We start from the raw sequence: 18,350 nt of genomic DNA on the forward strand, positions 1-18,350 counted from the left end.
ACAAATTCCAAAAGAAAAATGGTTAATTGACCACAAAAATCAATATTTTGCCATGGCCAACTCAGTATCCGGACTTGAACCCCATTCAAAAACCTGTGGTTTAAATTGAAGTGGGCAGTCCATAAGGGCAGACAAAGAATATCAAGGATCTGGAAAGATTCAGTATGTAGTAATAGTCTAAGATCCCTCCCAATGCGTTCTCCCATCTCATAAAACATTTTAGGAAAACAGTTCAGTGCCCTTATCCTCGCAAGGTGAGAGGGTGCCAATAATCCCCCCCCCCCCCCCCCATCTTTTTCAACAGAAAGTATCACTTGTTAATTCAATTATCCTTCTCGGAGCAATTGTATTATAAAAAAAGTTGCATAAAATATAGCTCCCTTTGTATTAATTTTATAAAGTATTTTTTGCTCATCTTCATCAAGGGTGCTAATAATTTTGTACCCGACTGTACATGATTCAGTTATGACAAACATGTGGGGAGAGAAGTAAATCAAACTCCTAAAAAGAGCAAATCTCAATGAGTCTGCTGTCAATCATATTCTTCCTTTGAGTAAAATGTGTGTCACCCCAAATATGGCATTCAAAGATCTGAATTCGGGCTTGAAAGTTTGCTTTGAACTCAGATAAATATGTCCCTGGACACTGTGCTACGCTAAGCCCACCCAAACCTCCCTTCTGCCTAGGCAACATGATTGAAGTGATGCATGTTGTGCTGAGACAAACTAAAAGGTCACCAGTCACTGGGTGTCCTGCCTATTGGCCCCGTTTCTCCTTAACTGGGGCAGGCTCCTCAGCTACGTCCCCTCTCCTGGTTCCAGTTCTTCAGGCCCTCTGGCAGGCTGGTGTCCTCTTCAAAACTGCCAGTCCCCTCCACAAAATCCTCATATGTCAACTTCTCCTCAAACGGCCGTGGCCCCAGCAGCTCCAGCATGTCCGCCTTGTACAGGACTTCCTTCTCTAGGAGACGCTTCCCCACCTGGGGAGACAGAAGTGATGTTGCAGTGAGCTCAGTGACATTCATGACACATCAAGAATGACAGAGCCAAACCGAAGCTCTAGGGACTAATAGGTTGTTTTAGCTCAGGAAAAAAAATGTAAGTCAAAGAATTCCTAAAAATCCAAATAACAATGAAGATCTGTGAAGCTAAGGGTTTAAACACTGTTTCCCATGCTTATTCAAAGAACCATAAACAATTAATGAACATGCACCTGTGGAATGGTCAGTAAGACAAACAGCTTACAGGCGGTAGGCAATTAAGCTCACAGTTATGAAAACTTAGGACACTAATGAGGCCTTTCTACTGACAAAAAAAACAAGATCCCCAGGGTCCCTGCTCATCTGTGTGAACATGCCTTAGGCATGCTGCAAGCAGACATGAGGACTGCAGATGTGGCCAGGGCAATAAATTGCAAAATCCGTACACACCTAAGACAGCGCTACAGGGAGACTGCGAGGACGATCAGCTGTCCATCCTCGCAGTGGCAGACCATGTGTAACACCTGCACAGGATCGGTACACCTGAACATCACACCTGCGGGACAGGTACAGGATGGCAACAACTGCCCGAGTTACACCAGGAACACACAATCCCTCCATTAGAGCTCAGACTGTCCGCAATAGGCTGAGAGAGGCTGGACTGAGGGCTTGTAGGCCTGTTGTAAGGCAGGTCCTCACCAGACATCACTGGCAACAACATCGCCTATGGGCACAAACCCACTGTTGCTGGACCAGACAGGACTGGCGAAAAGTGCTCTTCACTGACGAGTCGCGGGTGTCTCATCAGGGGTGATGGTCGGATTTGCGTTTATCGTCGAAGGAATGAGCGTTACACTGAGGCCTGTACTCTGGAGCAGGGTCAGTCCTGGTCTGGGGAGGTGTCACAGCATCATCGGACTGAACTCGTTGTCATTGCAGGCAATCTCAACGCTGTGCTTTACAGGGAAGACACCCTTCCTGCAGGCTCATCCTGACATGACCCTCCAGCATGACAATGCCACACCGCTCGTTCTGTGCGTGATTTCCTGCAAGACAGGAATGTCAGTGTTCTGCCATGGCCAGAAAAGAGCCTAGATCTCAATCGTCTGGGACCTGTTGGATCAAAGGTTGAGGGCCATTCCCCCCAGAAATGTCCATGAACTTGCAGGTGCCTTGGTGGAAAACTGGGGTAACATCTCACAGCAAGGACTGGCAAATCTGGTGCAGTCCATGAGGAGATGCACTGCAGTACTTAATGTACCTGGTGGCCAGACACTGACTTACTTTTGATTTTGACCCCCCCCCCCCCTTTGCTAAGGGACACATTCCATTTATGTTAGTCACATGTCTGTGGAACTTGTTCAGTTTGTCTGTTGTGTAAATATGTGTATGAAAATAACATGTTAAGTTTGCTGAAAATAAGCAGTTGACAGTACAAGGACGTTTCTTTTTTTGCTTAGTTTAGATGGTGTACCCTTGATAAGACAGCATAAAGAGTACTCTGAAAACCTTGGAACTACATGATGTTCATGTAGGTCAATGCCATTCTCACCATGTCCACACACTCCCTCTTTTCCACAATGAGCTCCATGGTCCTCTGGTAGGCGCTGTCCACCAGGTCTCTGACCTCCTGGTCTATGAGCTCTGCCGTGGCCTCGCTGTAAGGTTTATCCATCACCATCTCCCCCTGCTGAGGCAGGTCAAACGACACCTGGCCTATCTTCTCACTCATCCCAAACTGCACAACCTGGAGGCCAGAAGTGATGTGGGGGATCATAAATACAACAGGTACTATGACATAAAGCAACACTTCCCAAAACAAATTCCTATCAACATTGTTGAATCGTAACCATTGCTTTTCTGACTATCTGAGGAGTCATTTAAAAAGCTCTGGGCTCAGTTTTTCAAAAGTTCTCAGTTTCACCTATAAAGAGAATATTAAATGCATATGAATAGAACAGACGAGTCATTGACTTGAATGGGGACTTCTATTTCTACGCATTTAATCCTATCCGATAGGCAAAATCCAGATAGATAACCTTGTGTGGAATTTTTATTGTTGGACATAAGACTATAAAAACACCAGAAATCAGCGCCAAGTGACTGACTTAAAACATCTGTTCCCAAGTATTCCCAAGCATAACAGAGACACGTGATCGTATACAAATATAAGGAAGGTTTCAAATGATTATGTTTTAGTCAAACATATCTGTTTGGGCTTCTTGCGGTCAATTTGACCATCAACTCAAGAAAAAAAACATTCCGCGGCCGAATGTAGTTGATGATCCTTGCAGTACAGTACCTGTGCGTAGGCTGACTGGGTGACCTTCTTCAGGTCATCCTGAGCTCCTGTGGTGATTTTCTCAAAGAAGACCTTTTCAGCCACACGTCCTCCCAGCATCATACACATCCTGTCAAACAGCTGCTCCCGCGTGTACAGGTATTGCTCCTTGGGAACGTAGTGGGCATACCCAAACCCCTTCCCTCTGGGGATGATGGACACCTAGAAGAACACATGGCATTAGAATAGTGATTTTTTAAATTTTTATAAATGATTCACTTCGTCACAGTGAATTGAATCATGTGACTCAGTCGTAACAGTAATTTTAGGGAAAAAGATTAGATATAGCATTTCTTTTGAATTATGTGGCTTCAACTTGTTTTGCAGATATGTACTTCCAGTTGATTTGGGAATCCAATGTAGGGGACATTGCAACTCAATAGATGCTAGTCAGCCTGCAAAGTAAACAAGGTAGCTCTGAAAAAATGACTTACTAGAAAAGGTACATTTCCTGAAGAGAATTTGTGGCTTGATTCAGAATAAAATTTGTAGCCTACCATAGCCATTTGATATATTATACTTTGTGGGGCATTAAGTGCCTTGCACAACGACTAGAGATGGTACATGGGATCAGAGAGCACCCTACCTATGTCGATATGCTTTTTTAAATACTTGCATAGAGACACTGCAAAATTGTTGGTCATGGAAACTTGGAGAAGTCATAAAATTCCATCTGTCAAAATGTGTATGAACCCTGAACGCATATGAATCCGGTACATTTCTTAAATATCCGGTAAATTAAAATGATACCAATCAAATGACAGGCACCACATTTTCCTAATGGAAGGAACCCAGTAAGACCACTTGTCGCCATTGGCGTCGGCAAATGCGAATCCTAATAAATCAAAACCTTGAGCAATGGCCCACTCCTATCGCACACATGCAGGTGATTTAATATCTGCGCACAAAGAGATGCACTAGTGTCATTCGGATCCTGGCTGATCATTTTTATTTAATTGATAAAATATTATAAAAACTGTACGTAAATAAATCACATTAAGATATTTTATTAAAATCATTGATGACTTTCACTCAACTTCCCAGACACAATTTAAAAATGCCATGTCTTTCCATGACACCAACTCATTGTATCCACATGTGGTTGAATTGTGTATTAAATAAATCACATCAAATCATAGCCCAACACTGGCTAGGCTTCAAAACAAACGGACATAGGGCACCTCATGAAATGGCCTCAACTGCCACAGAGGCCATTGCTACCGTCACAGGGATCTAGTAAGCTCGTCAGACTCATGGTTGTACAGTATAATATCTTCTAAGAAGTCTCACTGATTCCAATTGTAGTTCAGAGGTCAAACAGCTGGCCTTCACTCACACCATAAAAGGAGTGGAGGGTGCTGCAGAGTTGTTTATAGTATGCAGTGCTCAAAAACTATTTTTTTAATAGTAGTAATATTTATTCGTTTGGCAACCCGACCAAATAAACAAAGCAAGGCCTTTAGAGGGCATTACCTTCAGCAGTGGGTCAGCATGTTGCAGGAACCAGCCCGCTATTGCATGTCCAGCCTCATGGTATGCAACAGTCTTCTTTTCATTGGGCTGCATCACCTGGGTCTTCTTCTCAAGACCTACAGGGAGATGCGAGAGAGAAATAATGGATGTTTCCATTGAATCCCCACCCCAACTTCCTAAATATGTAACATTCAGAAAGCAGAGACCACACAATAATAGAAGGCGCTGGAAGACATTGTACCCACCGCCGACGACCCTGTCGATGGCCTGCTCAAAGTGTTTTCCTTCCACATGTGGGTTGAGGTGTCTAGCAGCGATTAGGGCAGCCTCGTTGCACACGTTAGCTATGTCGGCTCCTGATGAAGACGGAGAGGATGTTTAAAAAAAAAAAAAAAAAAAGACATCAAGATAATCAACATGGCATCTTCTCACACAGAGCAGCTCAACTTGCCAGTGAAGCCTGGTGTGGCGGCAGCCATCTTCCTGGCCAATCCGTCTTTGGCCATAGCAGGGTCCAGTTTGATGGGCCGCAAGTGCACTTTGAAGATGGACGCTCTGCCTTTGATGTCAGGTGGGCCTGAAATATGGACATGTATTGGATTTCATGAAAGGCTCATAGTCTGCTGATTTTAAAATTGTTATGTACAGGGTTATAAAAGAAGTCCTTAAGTAGGTTTACATAAAGTCTTACCGAATGGTATTAGATGTCAATATAAATATGCAGTAAGTTAACATAACACTACAGTTACCACAGCACACGGTTGCCTGAGCTCCAGGTTAATTGTAAGATTCCATACCTATGTAAATCTGCCTGTCAAATCTACCAGGCCTCATTAGTGCAGGATCCAAGATGTCCGGTCTGTTGGTACCCGCCAGGACAACCACGTTAGTTCTGGTATCGAACCCTAGAAGAAAAATACCAGGGAATGAATCTTACAGTATATGCATTACAGTTCAAAGTAAACAATTTAGAGTAATGGTGGACAATAAGATGAAATCACTGAGTAACAAACAGGGGACACATATCCGATTAACAAACATTATGATAGTGAGTGTGATATTAGATGGGGAAACTTTCACCCATACTTACCATCCATCTCCACTAGCAGCTGGTTGAGTGTGTTCTCCTGCTCACTCTGGCCCCCAAAATTTCCCCCGCCCCTCTTGCGGCCCACCGCGTCTATCTCATCTATGAACAGGATACAGGGGGCGTTCTTCCGGGCCAAGGTAAACATGTCTCTCACCTACAGGGAGAAACCAGTCAATACTAGGGCCTTAAAACAGCTTCATTCACATCCTCTAAGCAAAGTATTTCCAGTAAAAAGGATTGAAATGTATCCCTGTGATTAGCTAGCTATAATCTACAATGCACATAATTTAACTTGAAATGGATGTTATGAAGTCAGCTGTAAGTGTTTCCTCTGGCTCTATTGTGTACTCACCCTGGCAGGCCCAACACCCACAAACAACTCCAGGAACTCTGAGCCATTGACTGTGATGAAGGGGACATTGGCTTCTCCTGCTGTGGCTTTGGCCAGCAGGGTCTTGCCTGTGCCTGGAGGTCCAGAGAGCACAGCACCCTGAGAACACACACATGAGATTTAAAATACCTGAAATATGAAAGTCTAAAAGGGACATTCATTTGTGATGGGTTGTGAAAAGTCATACCACATCTAAAATCAACACATTTTCTCCCTTCACGTTACATCGAAAGGTGTTTCAGGACTAGCATGACTGCGGTTGTCCCATCTCTTACCTTTGGGATCTTGGCCCCCAGGTTCAGGTACTGCTGGGGGTTCTTCAGGAAGTTAACAAACTCCAGGATCTCCAGCTTGGCCTCCTCACAGCCGGCCACATCCTTGAACTTGGTGTTGATGTTGTACATCATCTTCGCTGGTGATTCCCTGATACTGAATGGGGTGAAGGCGGTCCAATCACCACCTCCCATTGGTCCCCGTCGCAGGGAGAAGAGCAGGAAACCAATCAACCCCAGGGTGGGGATCACACGCATCAATAATGTCCTGTAGAAGGACAAATTATAAAATTATGTCTCAGTTAAAACGTCAGCTTGAATGTGAAATTTGACTCACAAGTCTGCCTCTAATTTTGGCATGAGCAATAGTCAAGCCCTGTGGAGGCATGAATTGCTGAGGTGTGTGTAGTATTGTTCTTCTATCCTCGTGTGTACCCAAAATCCCCTCAAGAATAGTAAAACGTGGGGACATTTCCCACATCCCCATGAGGACAAAGGCTGTTTACAATTAGGGTAAGGGGTTGATTCAATTTAAATGGAAATATTTGTAGGTTCCCCCAAGGATAGAAAAACAAGTTAGGGCAGCACGATATGGGCAAATAATCAAATTGCGATTTTTGTACCAAATATTGCGATTTCACTTGTGATTATAGATCAGACTTGAGCAAACTGTTCATAGAATGATCATTATAATTTTATGGTTGGAATACAGTGGGCACTTGTTTGGCATGACAAATGAAAAAGGGAAGGGCTGAGGTGAATAGGAACCAAAGCGTTGGTCAGTGTTTCCCATGGAACCCTAATTAGATGGAAATAGATGGGTACATTCAGACAAACATTAGAATATTCTTTGCCTTTTCCTCTGATTAAGAACAAACAATGTGGATATACTCCACCACTGGTAACGGCCTGTATAAGAGCAAAAGTTTTGTTAGCAGGATTTCCCCTATCAGTGGATTTAGCTAGCCCGCTAGCTAGAGATAAGCATTAGGGGCCAACAATTCTTTTTTTTGGCACATTTGCAGCTTGCTAAAGACCAACTAACTAGCATTTTGCAGAGAACAAGTTAAACTAAATATAGAAAATGTGGATATATATACACATAAAGAGATTCTCTGGTACTTTTGTATACTTTTTAGCCAGTAGTTCTGAAAGTATACTGAACAAAAATAAAAGCAGCAAGTAAAGATTTTATTGAGTTACAGTTCATGTAAGAAAGTCAGTCAATTGAAATAAATAAATTAGGCACTAATCTATGGATTTTACATGACTGGGGTGCAGCAACCATGGGTGGGGCTTGAAGGGCATAAGCCCACCCACTTGGCAGCCAGGACCACCCACTGGGGAGCCAGTCCCAGCCAATCAGAATGAGTTTATCCCCACAAAAAGGCTTTATTACAGATGATCCCGCAGGTGAAGAAGCCGGATGTGGAGGTCCTGGACTGGCATTACACGGTCTGTAGTTGGGAGGCCGGTTGGACGCACTGCCAAATTTTCTAAAACGACGTATGCAGCTTATGGTAGAGAAATTAATATTAAATTCTCTGGCAGCAGCTCTGGTGGACATTCCTGCAGTCAGTATGCAAATGGCACGCTCCCTCAACTTGAGACATCTGTGGCATGGTGTTGTGTGACTAAACTGCACATTTTAAAGTGACCCTTTATTGTCCCCAGCACAATGAGCACCTGTGTAATGATCATGCCGTTTGATCAGCTTCTTGATATGCCACACCTGTCAGATGGATGGATTATCTTGGCAAAGGAGAAATATATATATTTTTTGATAAATAAGCTTTTGTACAGCTCATGTTTGGGGACCAAAACTTTACATGTTGTGTTTATATTTTTGTTCAGTGTAGCATTCATGAGCAAAAAGTGGGCCCCAGAAATTGGGTACTACATCACATACTGTATGTGCAGATATGTGCGCCATGTCATTGCTCCCTCTCATTCTGCTGTGTGCATCTTGCTAGCTGTCACTCAAATGGCGAGGGGCTGAAGCTCATTGGATGAAACTCAAATTGTAATGGGGCTGGCCCACGTGGGGGAAATGCCCCAGTATGGCTTTCAGAAAAGTCGCTTTCAAAATGTAGATTGTGGCCATTTGAAGTAAGACAGAAATTCTGCATGTATGAACTACATATTAAACACATCCAGCCCAATGCAGGAAGTTTGAAAAATACTTACTAGTCAAAGTTCTGGAGCATGTCTTTACAGAATCAAAGTGGAAATGCTCATTGTTCCGGTTTAGAAGAAAATCGGTTGACTGCATGGTGTTGGTGAATGCATGTAGAGTGAATCTCGAGCATGAGGAACTGCCTACTTGACAGGGGACGGGGCTTGGTGTGTGGGAGATTGGGAAGCGTCAAAAAGAGGAGACGGAGAAAACTCCACTAACTCGAGCAATATATCAAAAGTTTAAAATAATTTAAAATGGTGTTACAGACGGCTAAGTGGCGGTTCAAATAATCGCAGCGATATGGATATTGTGCATGTCAATATCGCAATTTCTATTAAAATGTGATTAATAGTGCAGCCCGTGTGTGTGTATTAACTCACCCATCATTTTTTGAGCTGTACACAACAGCTGCCCTATGAGAGGACTCCACACCCAGCTCGTGGTGAGCCGCCTCCAAGTTCCTCTCGAAGGTGTCCACACTACCGATGTTAAACCACACATGGCTCTGGGGAAAGACCACCAATACACGTCAACCTCTTCAGTAAGGCTGCAGCTTCCAATGTATCCACAAAACACTCACTTCATTTAATCTTGTTTGCTATATTCTACTGAAAGATTATTCATCCTGAGTTAATCTTTATCAAGCGAGTCATCATGCTATCATCTAAAGTCTGTCACCGTTTCAGATCCAGAGAATGGTCTGTTTTCACCTACCTCATCAGCCCCTGGTAATGGAATGACTCTCACATACTGTTTGTTGACAACCTCTAAACGGTCAACCTGTGAAGAGAACAAACTGCTTAGGAAGGCCTAGTTGTAAAGAAACCGCCATGACAAATCGATGGAAACAAAAAATAAGTTCTGTAACTGAGCAATTACATCACGATTATAATAAAAATCACCATGCATTTCCATGTACAGTATTCTCACTGAATTGTTGCATTTTGTTCTCACCATTCCTCTGCTAAGGTAATGATAGACAAATTCCTTCCAGGTGATCTCCTTGGCTGTGTCACTGAACTGATAGTAGAGTGCGGCAGATGATATCCCAGTTACTAGCATTGCCAGGGCAAGGAACTCCTTCTCATCCCATGGGATGTCTCCCTAGTAAGGCAGAGGAAAAGGGTCAACATGGGAGAAAAATTGTTTTTTTTAAAGTCACATCATGTTGCAGTATCTGCATTCAGTTCCACAGAAAGTCACACAGTATATGTAAACATCCCTCAGAATAGGGCGGTGGTTCCCAAAAGGTTTTGGTTACTGTGCCACCAACTGAATTCTCTGCCCGGAGTATACCCTCATGTGCATTTTAGCAGTAAGCCTACGGTCTCATGAGTCTTCTCAAGTACCTCTGGTTGGGAAGCAATAGGATAGGGAGTAATACTGTAAGACAGACCATTCACAGCACATACCATCTTCATGCGGCTCCACCAATCTTTCCCTGCTCTTTTCCTGCCACTTCGACGGCCTCCCCTGCCACGTGATTCCTTCCCTTTACCCTCTGGCAATCAAAAGTGAATGATAGCATTACATTGATCCAGCCAGTGTTGATTAATAGAGCCCATCTAGGTTGGCAGATCAAGTCAGGGCAACCTAGGTTGATGCTTAGACCAATCTTTATGAGTAAGATCTCCCTTATGGAGATCTTACATCAAAAGATAAGTTGATCTGATTTTGCATTAGCTTCATGAACTGCAGAACTATGCAGTCTAACAGGACATTTCTTACACAACTCTTGGGTCTTACCTTTTGGAAGCTCAGCAGAGTATAGTAGTCCATGAGATGAATAGAATCCATGAGATGACAACTTATTTTGTGCAAGAATCTGAAGAGGAAAGCATTTGGAGTTATCATAGATGGTTTAGCTAGTCAGTTGAGCTACTGCCTAGTAACGTTAGTAGCTATGCTAGCTAAACGCACCAACAACAAAAAAACGTCCTCGCACTGTCAACTGTGTTTATTTTCAGCAAACTTAACATATGTTCATACAAATATTTACACAACAAGAGTCAACAACTGAGACAAACTGAACAAGTTCCACAGACATGTAACTAACAGAAATTGAATAATGTGTCCCTGAACAAAGGGGGGGTAAAAATCAAAAGTACCAGTCAGTATCTGGTGTGGCCGCCAGCTGCATTAAGTACTGCAGTGAATCTCATGGACTGCACCAGATTTGCAGATCGGGCTCGTCGCTGGCCATGGCAGAACACTGACATTCCTGTCTTGCAGGAAATCACAGAGAACGAGCAGTATGGCTGGTGGCATTGTCATGCTGGAGGGTCATGTCAGGATGAGCCTGCAGCAAGGGTACCACATGAGGGTGTTGAGATTGCCTGCAATGACAACGAGCTCAGTCCGATGATGCTGAGACACCTCCCCAGACCATGACGGACCCTCCACCTCCAAAGCGATCCCAATCCAGAGTACAGGCCTCGGTGTAACGCACATTCCTTCAACGATAAACACGAATCCAACCATCACCCCTGGTGAAACAAAACCACGACTCGTCAGTAAAGAGCACTTTTTACCAGTCCTGTCTGGTCCAGCGATGGTGGGTTTGTCCCCATGGGCGACGTTGCCAGTGATGTCTGGTGCCTTATAACAGGCCTACAAGCCCTCAGTCCAGCCTCTCTCAGCCTATTGTGGACAGTCTGAGCGCTGATGGAGGGATTGTGCGTTCCTGGTGTAACTCAGGCAGTTGTTGCCATCCTGTACCGCAGGTGTGATGTTCTGATGTACCGATCCTGTGCAGGTGTTGTTACATGTAGTCTGCCACTGCGAGGACGATCAGCTGTCCATCCTGTAGCGCTGTCTTAGGCGTCTCACAGTGTAGACATTGCAATGTATTGCCCTGCCCACATCTGCAGTCCTCATGCCTTTGGCATGCTGCTAGGAGGCACGTTCACGCAGATGAGCAGGGATCCTGGGCATCTTTCTTTTCCCTTACAATGAAGATCTGTGAAGTTATTTGGATTTTTACGAATTATCTTTGAAAAACAGGGTCCTGAAAAAGGGACTTTTTTTTGGTTGTTGCTGAGTTTAGTTAAGAGACACAGATAGTCCTGACAGTCATATAACAGTTCTAGCCACGGATTGATTGTATGCTGTAAAGTTACAGAACTAGCCAACTAGAATGGCTAATTAGCGTACACCTAATTTCAGTTGGCTGGATGATCACATAACAAAACAATCTTACCCTGACAGAACAGCCACGGTAGACGGGCAGCACAAATACATTCCTTGCTGACACCACTGAACTGCGTACCGAAGGTTTTACTGCGATCCGTAAAGGCAAAGCAGCCGTCGAGAGAAGCCCCAACATTTGAACCATTCTCTGGCTGCCACTTGCCGTCCACTCTGAGAAATAATATCTGATTTTCTTAATATGCTGTCCTCTTACACTTCAACGGTATTACAATATTAAATAACGGCCACAGTACTTGGCTTTTAAATGCAAGAACGTCATCCAGAGTTTGACCATTGAGGACTCCAATAACCTGACCATAATCATGCCTGACACAATTTATGTTGGAATGGACATATTTTTTTATGTATTATTTGGATATGGTTGACAAATGATATAAAATGTAAGCATATTCAAAATGCAATGAAAAAAGTATACAAAGTGTTCAATAGATACAAGTGTACAGCTTTAATAAAAAATCAAATCATCCATGCGCGAATACGACGACTTTGGGTCCTTCTGCAGAACTCGATCTTGTTCTGTGATTGGCTGATAAACACACACGCACATTTCATCATGGACAAGCAATTTGACAGGTAGATTATACAATTTGCATGTAATGACCACCCAGAAACAGTGTTGCATCTTTTTGGCGTTGTATTCATGTAAGAAAACTGTGGCAAGACATCAGTAGATTTATAATTGAACACATTTATGAAGATTTTACACTATTGTGGAGAGATTTACTGCTTGGATTCTTTACATACGATAGAAATAAGCTGAAACATTTTTATGTAATTAATTTCATTATTCTTTTGGCCAAATTTCATATACACAAATGTAAATTTACAAACAAAAAAACACATTTTCTTACCCTACAAAAAGAAATTGAACTGTATTTTAAGACAGTTAAATACTCTACTAACAAAAAAGCTGTTAGAATTGTAAGTGTATGTTTGTCCCTTAAGGTCCTTGTGTAATTGTAATGTGATATTGTACCCCCTAGCTCGATTGTCCATTGTATATAATCTATATATATTTGTGTTCCCTTATGTACTTTCTGTATTGATTTGTTGTTAATAAAAAAATATATATAAAAAGTTTAAAAATAACTAAAATAAAAATAAAAATGTTTTAGATTTTACAATTTGCACATTTATGATGAACATACAAAAATAGAAATATCCAGCAAGTACTAAACACACAGGTAGCAGCAGTTGTCAGTAACTTAAATGTTTGTGATATCATTTTGCTTTGCCACCATATGACTTCAGTTAATCATCATCGTCATCATCATCATCATCAAGACTTTTTCAAACACCATTTTTAGGAAATATTAGGAAGAATACCATTTCAATGTCAGTAATTTTGGCTTAATCTGATAGTATGCCATTTGTTCTTTATTCAATTTGTGTACATAAAAATAACATGTAATTATGGCAAAAAACAAGATCCAGAAAATGTTATGCGATGAGATAAATTTAAAAAAATATATATTTTAAATATATTGGTTTTCAGTATTATGTTTAACTCAGGCCTTTTCATTAGGTGGGCAATGGTAAAACATATTAGAAATGGATTTGTTTTTAACTTTTTTTCCCCGCTGGTAGTTGAGGAAATTGTGGTAAAATGCATAATATCTGATCAATAAACATAACAATAATTATGAAATAGATTAAAACAGATCCTAATCTTAGTGATCCAAGAAGAATTACGGCAATACCTATGTAAGAATGCTGTTGACTACAGTTCAGCATTCAACACTATTGTTTCCTCCAAGCTCGTCACCAAGCTCAGAACCCTGGGTCTCGACACCCTCTGCAACTGGATCCTGGACTTCCTGACGGGCAGACCACAGGATGTGCGGTTTGGCAACAACACCTCCTCCACACTGACTATTAACACAGGGGCCCCACAGGGGTGTGTCTTCAGTCCTATGCTCTACTCCCTGTTCACCGACGACTCTGTGGATTTACACGACACCAACTCCATAATGAAGTTTACTGACAACACCACGGTTGTAGGCCTGATAACCATCAACAACGAGTCAGCCTATAGGGAAGAGGTAAGTGAACTGGCATTGTGATGTTATGACAACAACCTGTCCCTCAGCGTCAGCAAAACAAAGGAGTTGGTTGTTGACTTCAGGAAGCAGAGGAGGGAAAATGCCCCGATCCACAACAACGTAACTGCAGTAGAGTTGGTCCCATTAGGCTCAGTTGGTAGAGCATGGCACCTGCAACGCCAGGGTTTTGGGTTCGATTCCCACAGGGGACGAGTACGAACAAATATGAAAATGTATGAGCTCACTACTGTAAGTTGCTCTGGATAAGAGTGTCTGCTAAATGATTAAAATACAAAAAAAATGTTCAGTTCCACGGCATCCACATCACCAAGGGCTTGTCATGGACCAACAGCACCACCACTGTTGTCAAGAGGGCACAACAGCTTCTCTACTTCCTACATCGGCTGAAGAAATTTGGCATGCCGCACCGAGTCCTCTCCAAATACCACCGCTGCACCATCGAGAGCGTCCAGACCGGTTACATCACGGCCTGGTACGAGAATTGTTACATCCACAACTGCAAGGCCCTTCAGTGAGTAGTGAAGACGTCCCAGTACACCACTGGGACCGTGCTCCCAACCATCCAGGATATCTACTCAAAACAGTGCCTGAGGAAGGAACGCAGCATCATCAAGATCCCACACACCCCAACGAGCTGTTCTCTCCCTTACCATCAGGCAGATGGTATTGGAGCATGAGGTCTGATACCAACAGGCTAAGAGACTGTTTCTATCTACAAGCCATCAGACTACTGAACACTTGAGCTGGACTGACCACCTGCTCTGATTTTCTGCACCTTAGCACACATGCAATCACTCATGCACACAACCACACAGACATACACACACACATATACACTCATTTGACAATCAATATTACACTTTATATACACTACCGTGCAAAAGTTTGGGGTCACTTAGAAATGTCCTTGTTTTTGAAAGAAAAGCACATTTTTCTGTCCATTAAAATAACATTGAATTGATCAGAAATACAGTGCAGACATTGTTAATGTTGTAAATGACTATTGTCGCTGGAAACGGCTGATTTTTTATGAAATATCTACATAGGCGTACGGAGGCCCATTATCAGCAACCATCACTCCTGTGTTTCAATGGCATGTTGTGTTAGCTAATCCAAGTTTATAATTTTAAAAGGCTAATTGATCATTAGAAAACCCTTTTGCAATTATGTTAGCACAGCTGAAAACTGTTGTCCTGATTAAAGAAGCAATAAAACTTCCCTTCTTTAGACTAGTTGAGTATCTGGAGCATCAGCATTTGTGGGTTCGATTACAGGCTCAAAATGTCCAGAAACAAATAACTTTCTTCTGAAACTCGTCAGTCTATTCTTGTTCTGAGAAACGATAGCTATTCCATGCGAGAAATTGCCAAGAAACTGAAAATCTCATACAACGCTGTGTACTACTCCCTTCACAGAACAGCGCAAACTTGCTCTAACCTGAATAGAAAGAGGAGTGGGAGGCCCCGGTGCACAACTGAGCAAGAGGACACGTACATTAGAGTGTCTAGTTTGAGAAACAGACGCCTCACAAGTCCTCAACTGGCAGGTTCATTAAATAGTACCCACAAAACACCAGTCTCAACGTCAACAGTTAAGAGGCGATGGATGCTGGCCTTCTAGGCAGAGTTCCTCTGTCCAGTGTTGTGTTCTTTTGCCCATATTAATCTTTTATTTTCATTGGCCAGTCTGAGATATGGCTTTTTCTTTGCACTTCTGCCTAGAAGGCCAGCATCCCGGAGTCGCCTCTTCACTGTTGACATTGAGACTGATGTTTTGCGAGTACTATTTAATGAAGCTGCCAGTACTTGTACATTTTACCTCAATTACCTCGACTAACCTGTGCCACCGCACATTGACTCTGTACGGGTACCCCCTGTATATAGCCTCCCTACTGTTATTCTACTGCTGCTCTTTAATTATTTGTTATTATTTTTTACTTAACACTTACTTTTCTTAAAACTGCATTGTTGGTTAAGGGCTAAGGGCTTGTAAGTAAGCATTTCACTGTAAGGTCTACATGTGTTGTATTCGGAGCATGTGACACATACATTTAGATTTGATTTGATGTCGATAACTTGTTGATTTATGCCAGCATATGAAACTAAAGTTCATTTGGTTCTCATCACTTACCTGATCGTGCAGTTGTTTCAAACAAGACAAAATAGTTTTTCTCACTTTGGATTCACTATGAGCAATCAGTGGTGGGAAAAGTACACAATTGTCATACTTGAGTAAAAGTAAAGATACCTTAATAGAAAATGACTCAAGTAAAACTGAAATTCACCCAGGAAAATACTACTTGAGTAAAAGTCTAAAAGTATTTGGGTTTAAATGTACTTAAGTATCAAAGTAAATGCAATTGCTAAAATATAACCTACTTAAGTATCAAAAGTAAAATTATAAAGCATTTGAAATTCCTTATATTAAGCAAACCAGATGGCACGATTTTATTTTTTAATTTTTTATTTACAGATAGCCAGGGACACACTACAACACAATTTACAAATTAAGCATTTGTGTTTAGTGAGTCCGCCAGATCGGAGGCAATTGGGATGACCAGGGACGTCTCTTGATAAGGTGAATTGGACCATTTCCTGTGCTGCTAAGCATTCAAAATGTAATGAGTACCTTTGAGTATCAGGAAAAATGTATGGCGTAAAAAGTACATTTTTTTCTTTAGGAATGTAGTGGAGTAAAGGTTCTCAAAAATATAAATAGTAAATTAAAGCACAGATACCGCAAAAAACGACTTATGTAGTAGGCTACTTTATCGTATTTTTACTTAAGTAGACTACTTTACACCACTGTGCGCAAACAAATGTCAGGTGCTTGACCAGACCTATTTCGAAAATAAACTAGGGGCTCTATTCAATCTGTATCGTGGAAATTCATCGTTACAGCGTGATGGAAATTTAATAAAAGCAATGTTCTCTCGTTAACGGAGACTGCATTCATAGGAAACGCTGCAGAGGTCGGCTCAATAGGAAATTACTTTAAATGTCCTATACGGGATGGAATAGAGCCCTTGGTCTATGCATATCTTGTCAACATTGACAAAGTTTAGCCACATGGTTGATACAATGTTTATTGTGGTAGCCTGGCCGACTTAATTGCCCACAACAAGACAATATAAAATAGACAATCAAATTGGAATAGTCCACAGATAAAAATAAAGAAAAGAATATCCTAATTACTAATTGTTTACAAGTCAGGTAAATTATTGAGCTGAGTACAGAGAACACTGCCAAACAATAAGCCACCACATTTCTAGGCCTAGGCTACTCAAATGTATGTTAAATAAATATGCATACTCAGTTATACGAAAATAGTCATACCTTTACTACTGTCACAATGTATAGTTTACATTCAGTATTTTATAAACACAAAAAACCACGAGACTTTATGAAACATATATAATAATGCAAAGTAAACGCAAATGCGTAATATAATCATATACTGGGAATCTATGAAAAACCATCACATCTTGAACTTTATTTTTTCCAGAGTAAATAGTCTGGATTTATTTTCTTGCTGGTCATAAAGAAAGTGAAATATACTTATTTTAACAGTTGTTTTCAAATAGCCATGGTTTAAAATACAGTAAAACATTATACAGTAAGGTCGTTCCACCAATTAGGTGCCTTTTGAATAGTGTAACACGCTGGGGATAAAAATATTTTATTTCACTTAATTTTAACATTCTGTCACAAGGAGCACATGTTCAACTTAACAAAAAAACGAAATGTTCCCATCTGAAGAGGTAAAAAACAAATACTACAGTAATTCCATGCCTATTAAGTGCCAAATAAAGTAACAAGGTTGACAACTTAAAGCAGCCATACATCCCCTTGTGACAGGGGGAATGGAAGCTTGGTGTGTGCAACAAGGAGAGGCAATTGAATGCAAGCTTCATTAAAAACTTGAAATTGTTAAAATATTTCTAGCCTGTCTATGGGCAACATCTTATGCTTTACCCACTCAGTTTTCCACCACAAAACACCAGAAAATGACCAAAAAAATAGGAGAACGAGCTCACCTGATTTGACTGTTCAAAGTTTAATGTCTCTTTTGAAAAAAAAATATATTTTAAAAGGAATAGTTTCAGCATATTAAAATAGTTTTCAGTTTACATAACAGGCTTGACCTTAAAATGAGGGACAGGGTTTTTCTTTACCTTAAAATGTATCACTAACAACATTAAATAAATAAATAATCTTCATAAATGACTTGGTCAAAGCAACAAAATAACAATGATGATGAAATCCTGGAAAAAAAATGTTAGGGTTAAGAAGAAGGTTAGCAGTTTCCTTGAGGTCACAGAGGATGCACAGAGGGAGATGTCAAAATGCTGA

The 18,350-nt window shown here is 41.4% G+C and overlaps 1 protein-coding gene across 1 annotated transcript; it reads right to left on the bottom strand.

Annotated features, from left to right (window-relative positions):
* Positions 1-272: 272 nt before the first annotated feature.
* LOC120066138 (AFG3-like protein 1) lies at positions 273-12,184 on the bottom strand. The gene is made up of 16 exons (XM_039017280.1): positions 11,925-12,184; positions 10,472-10,550; positions 10,138-10,226; positions 9,680-9,829; positions 9,440-9,505; positions 9,106-9,230; positions 6,550-6,814; positions 6,236-6,373; positions 5,884-6,037; positions 5,591-5,698; positions 5,245-5,370; positions 5,039-5,149; positions 4,794-4,909; positions 3,282-3,482; positions 2,532-2,726; positions 273-979 (listed from the first exon to the last, which is right to left on the bottom strand). Exons 1-16 carry the CDS (start codon positions 12,057-12,059, stop codon positions 794-796), a joined length of 2,244 nt encoding a protein of 747 aa, XP_038873208.1. The 5' UTR covers positions 12,060-12,184; the 3' UTR covers positions 273-793.
* Between the last annotated feature and the right edge of the window lie 6,166 nt (positions 12,185-18,350).

Source organism: Salvelinus namaycush, chromosome 21 (assembly GCF_016432855.1).
Source record: "Salvelinus namaycush isolate Seneca chromosome 21, SaNama_1.0, whole genome shotgun sequence".
NCBI classification, from domain to species: domain Eukaryota; kingdom Metazoa; phylum Chordata; class Actinopteri; order Salmoniformes; family Salmonidae; genus Salvelinus; species Salvelinus namaycush.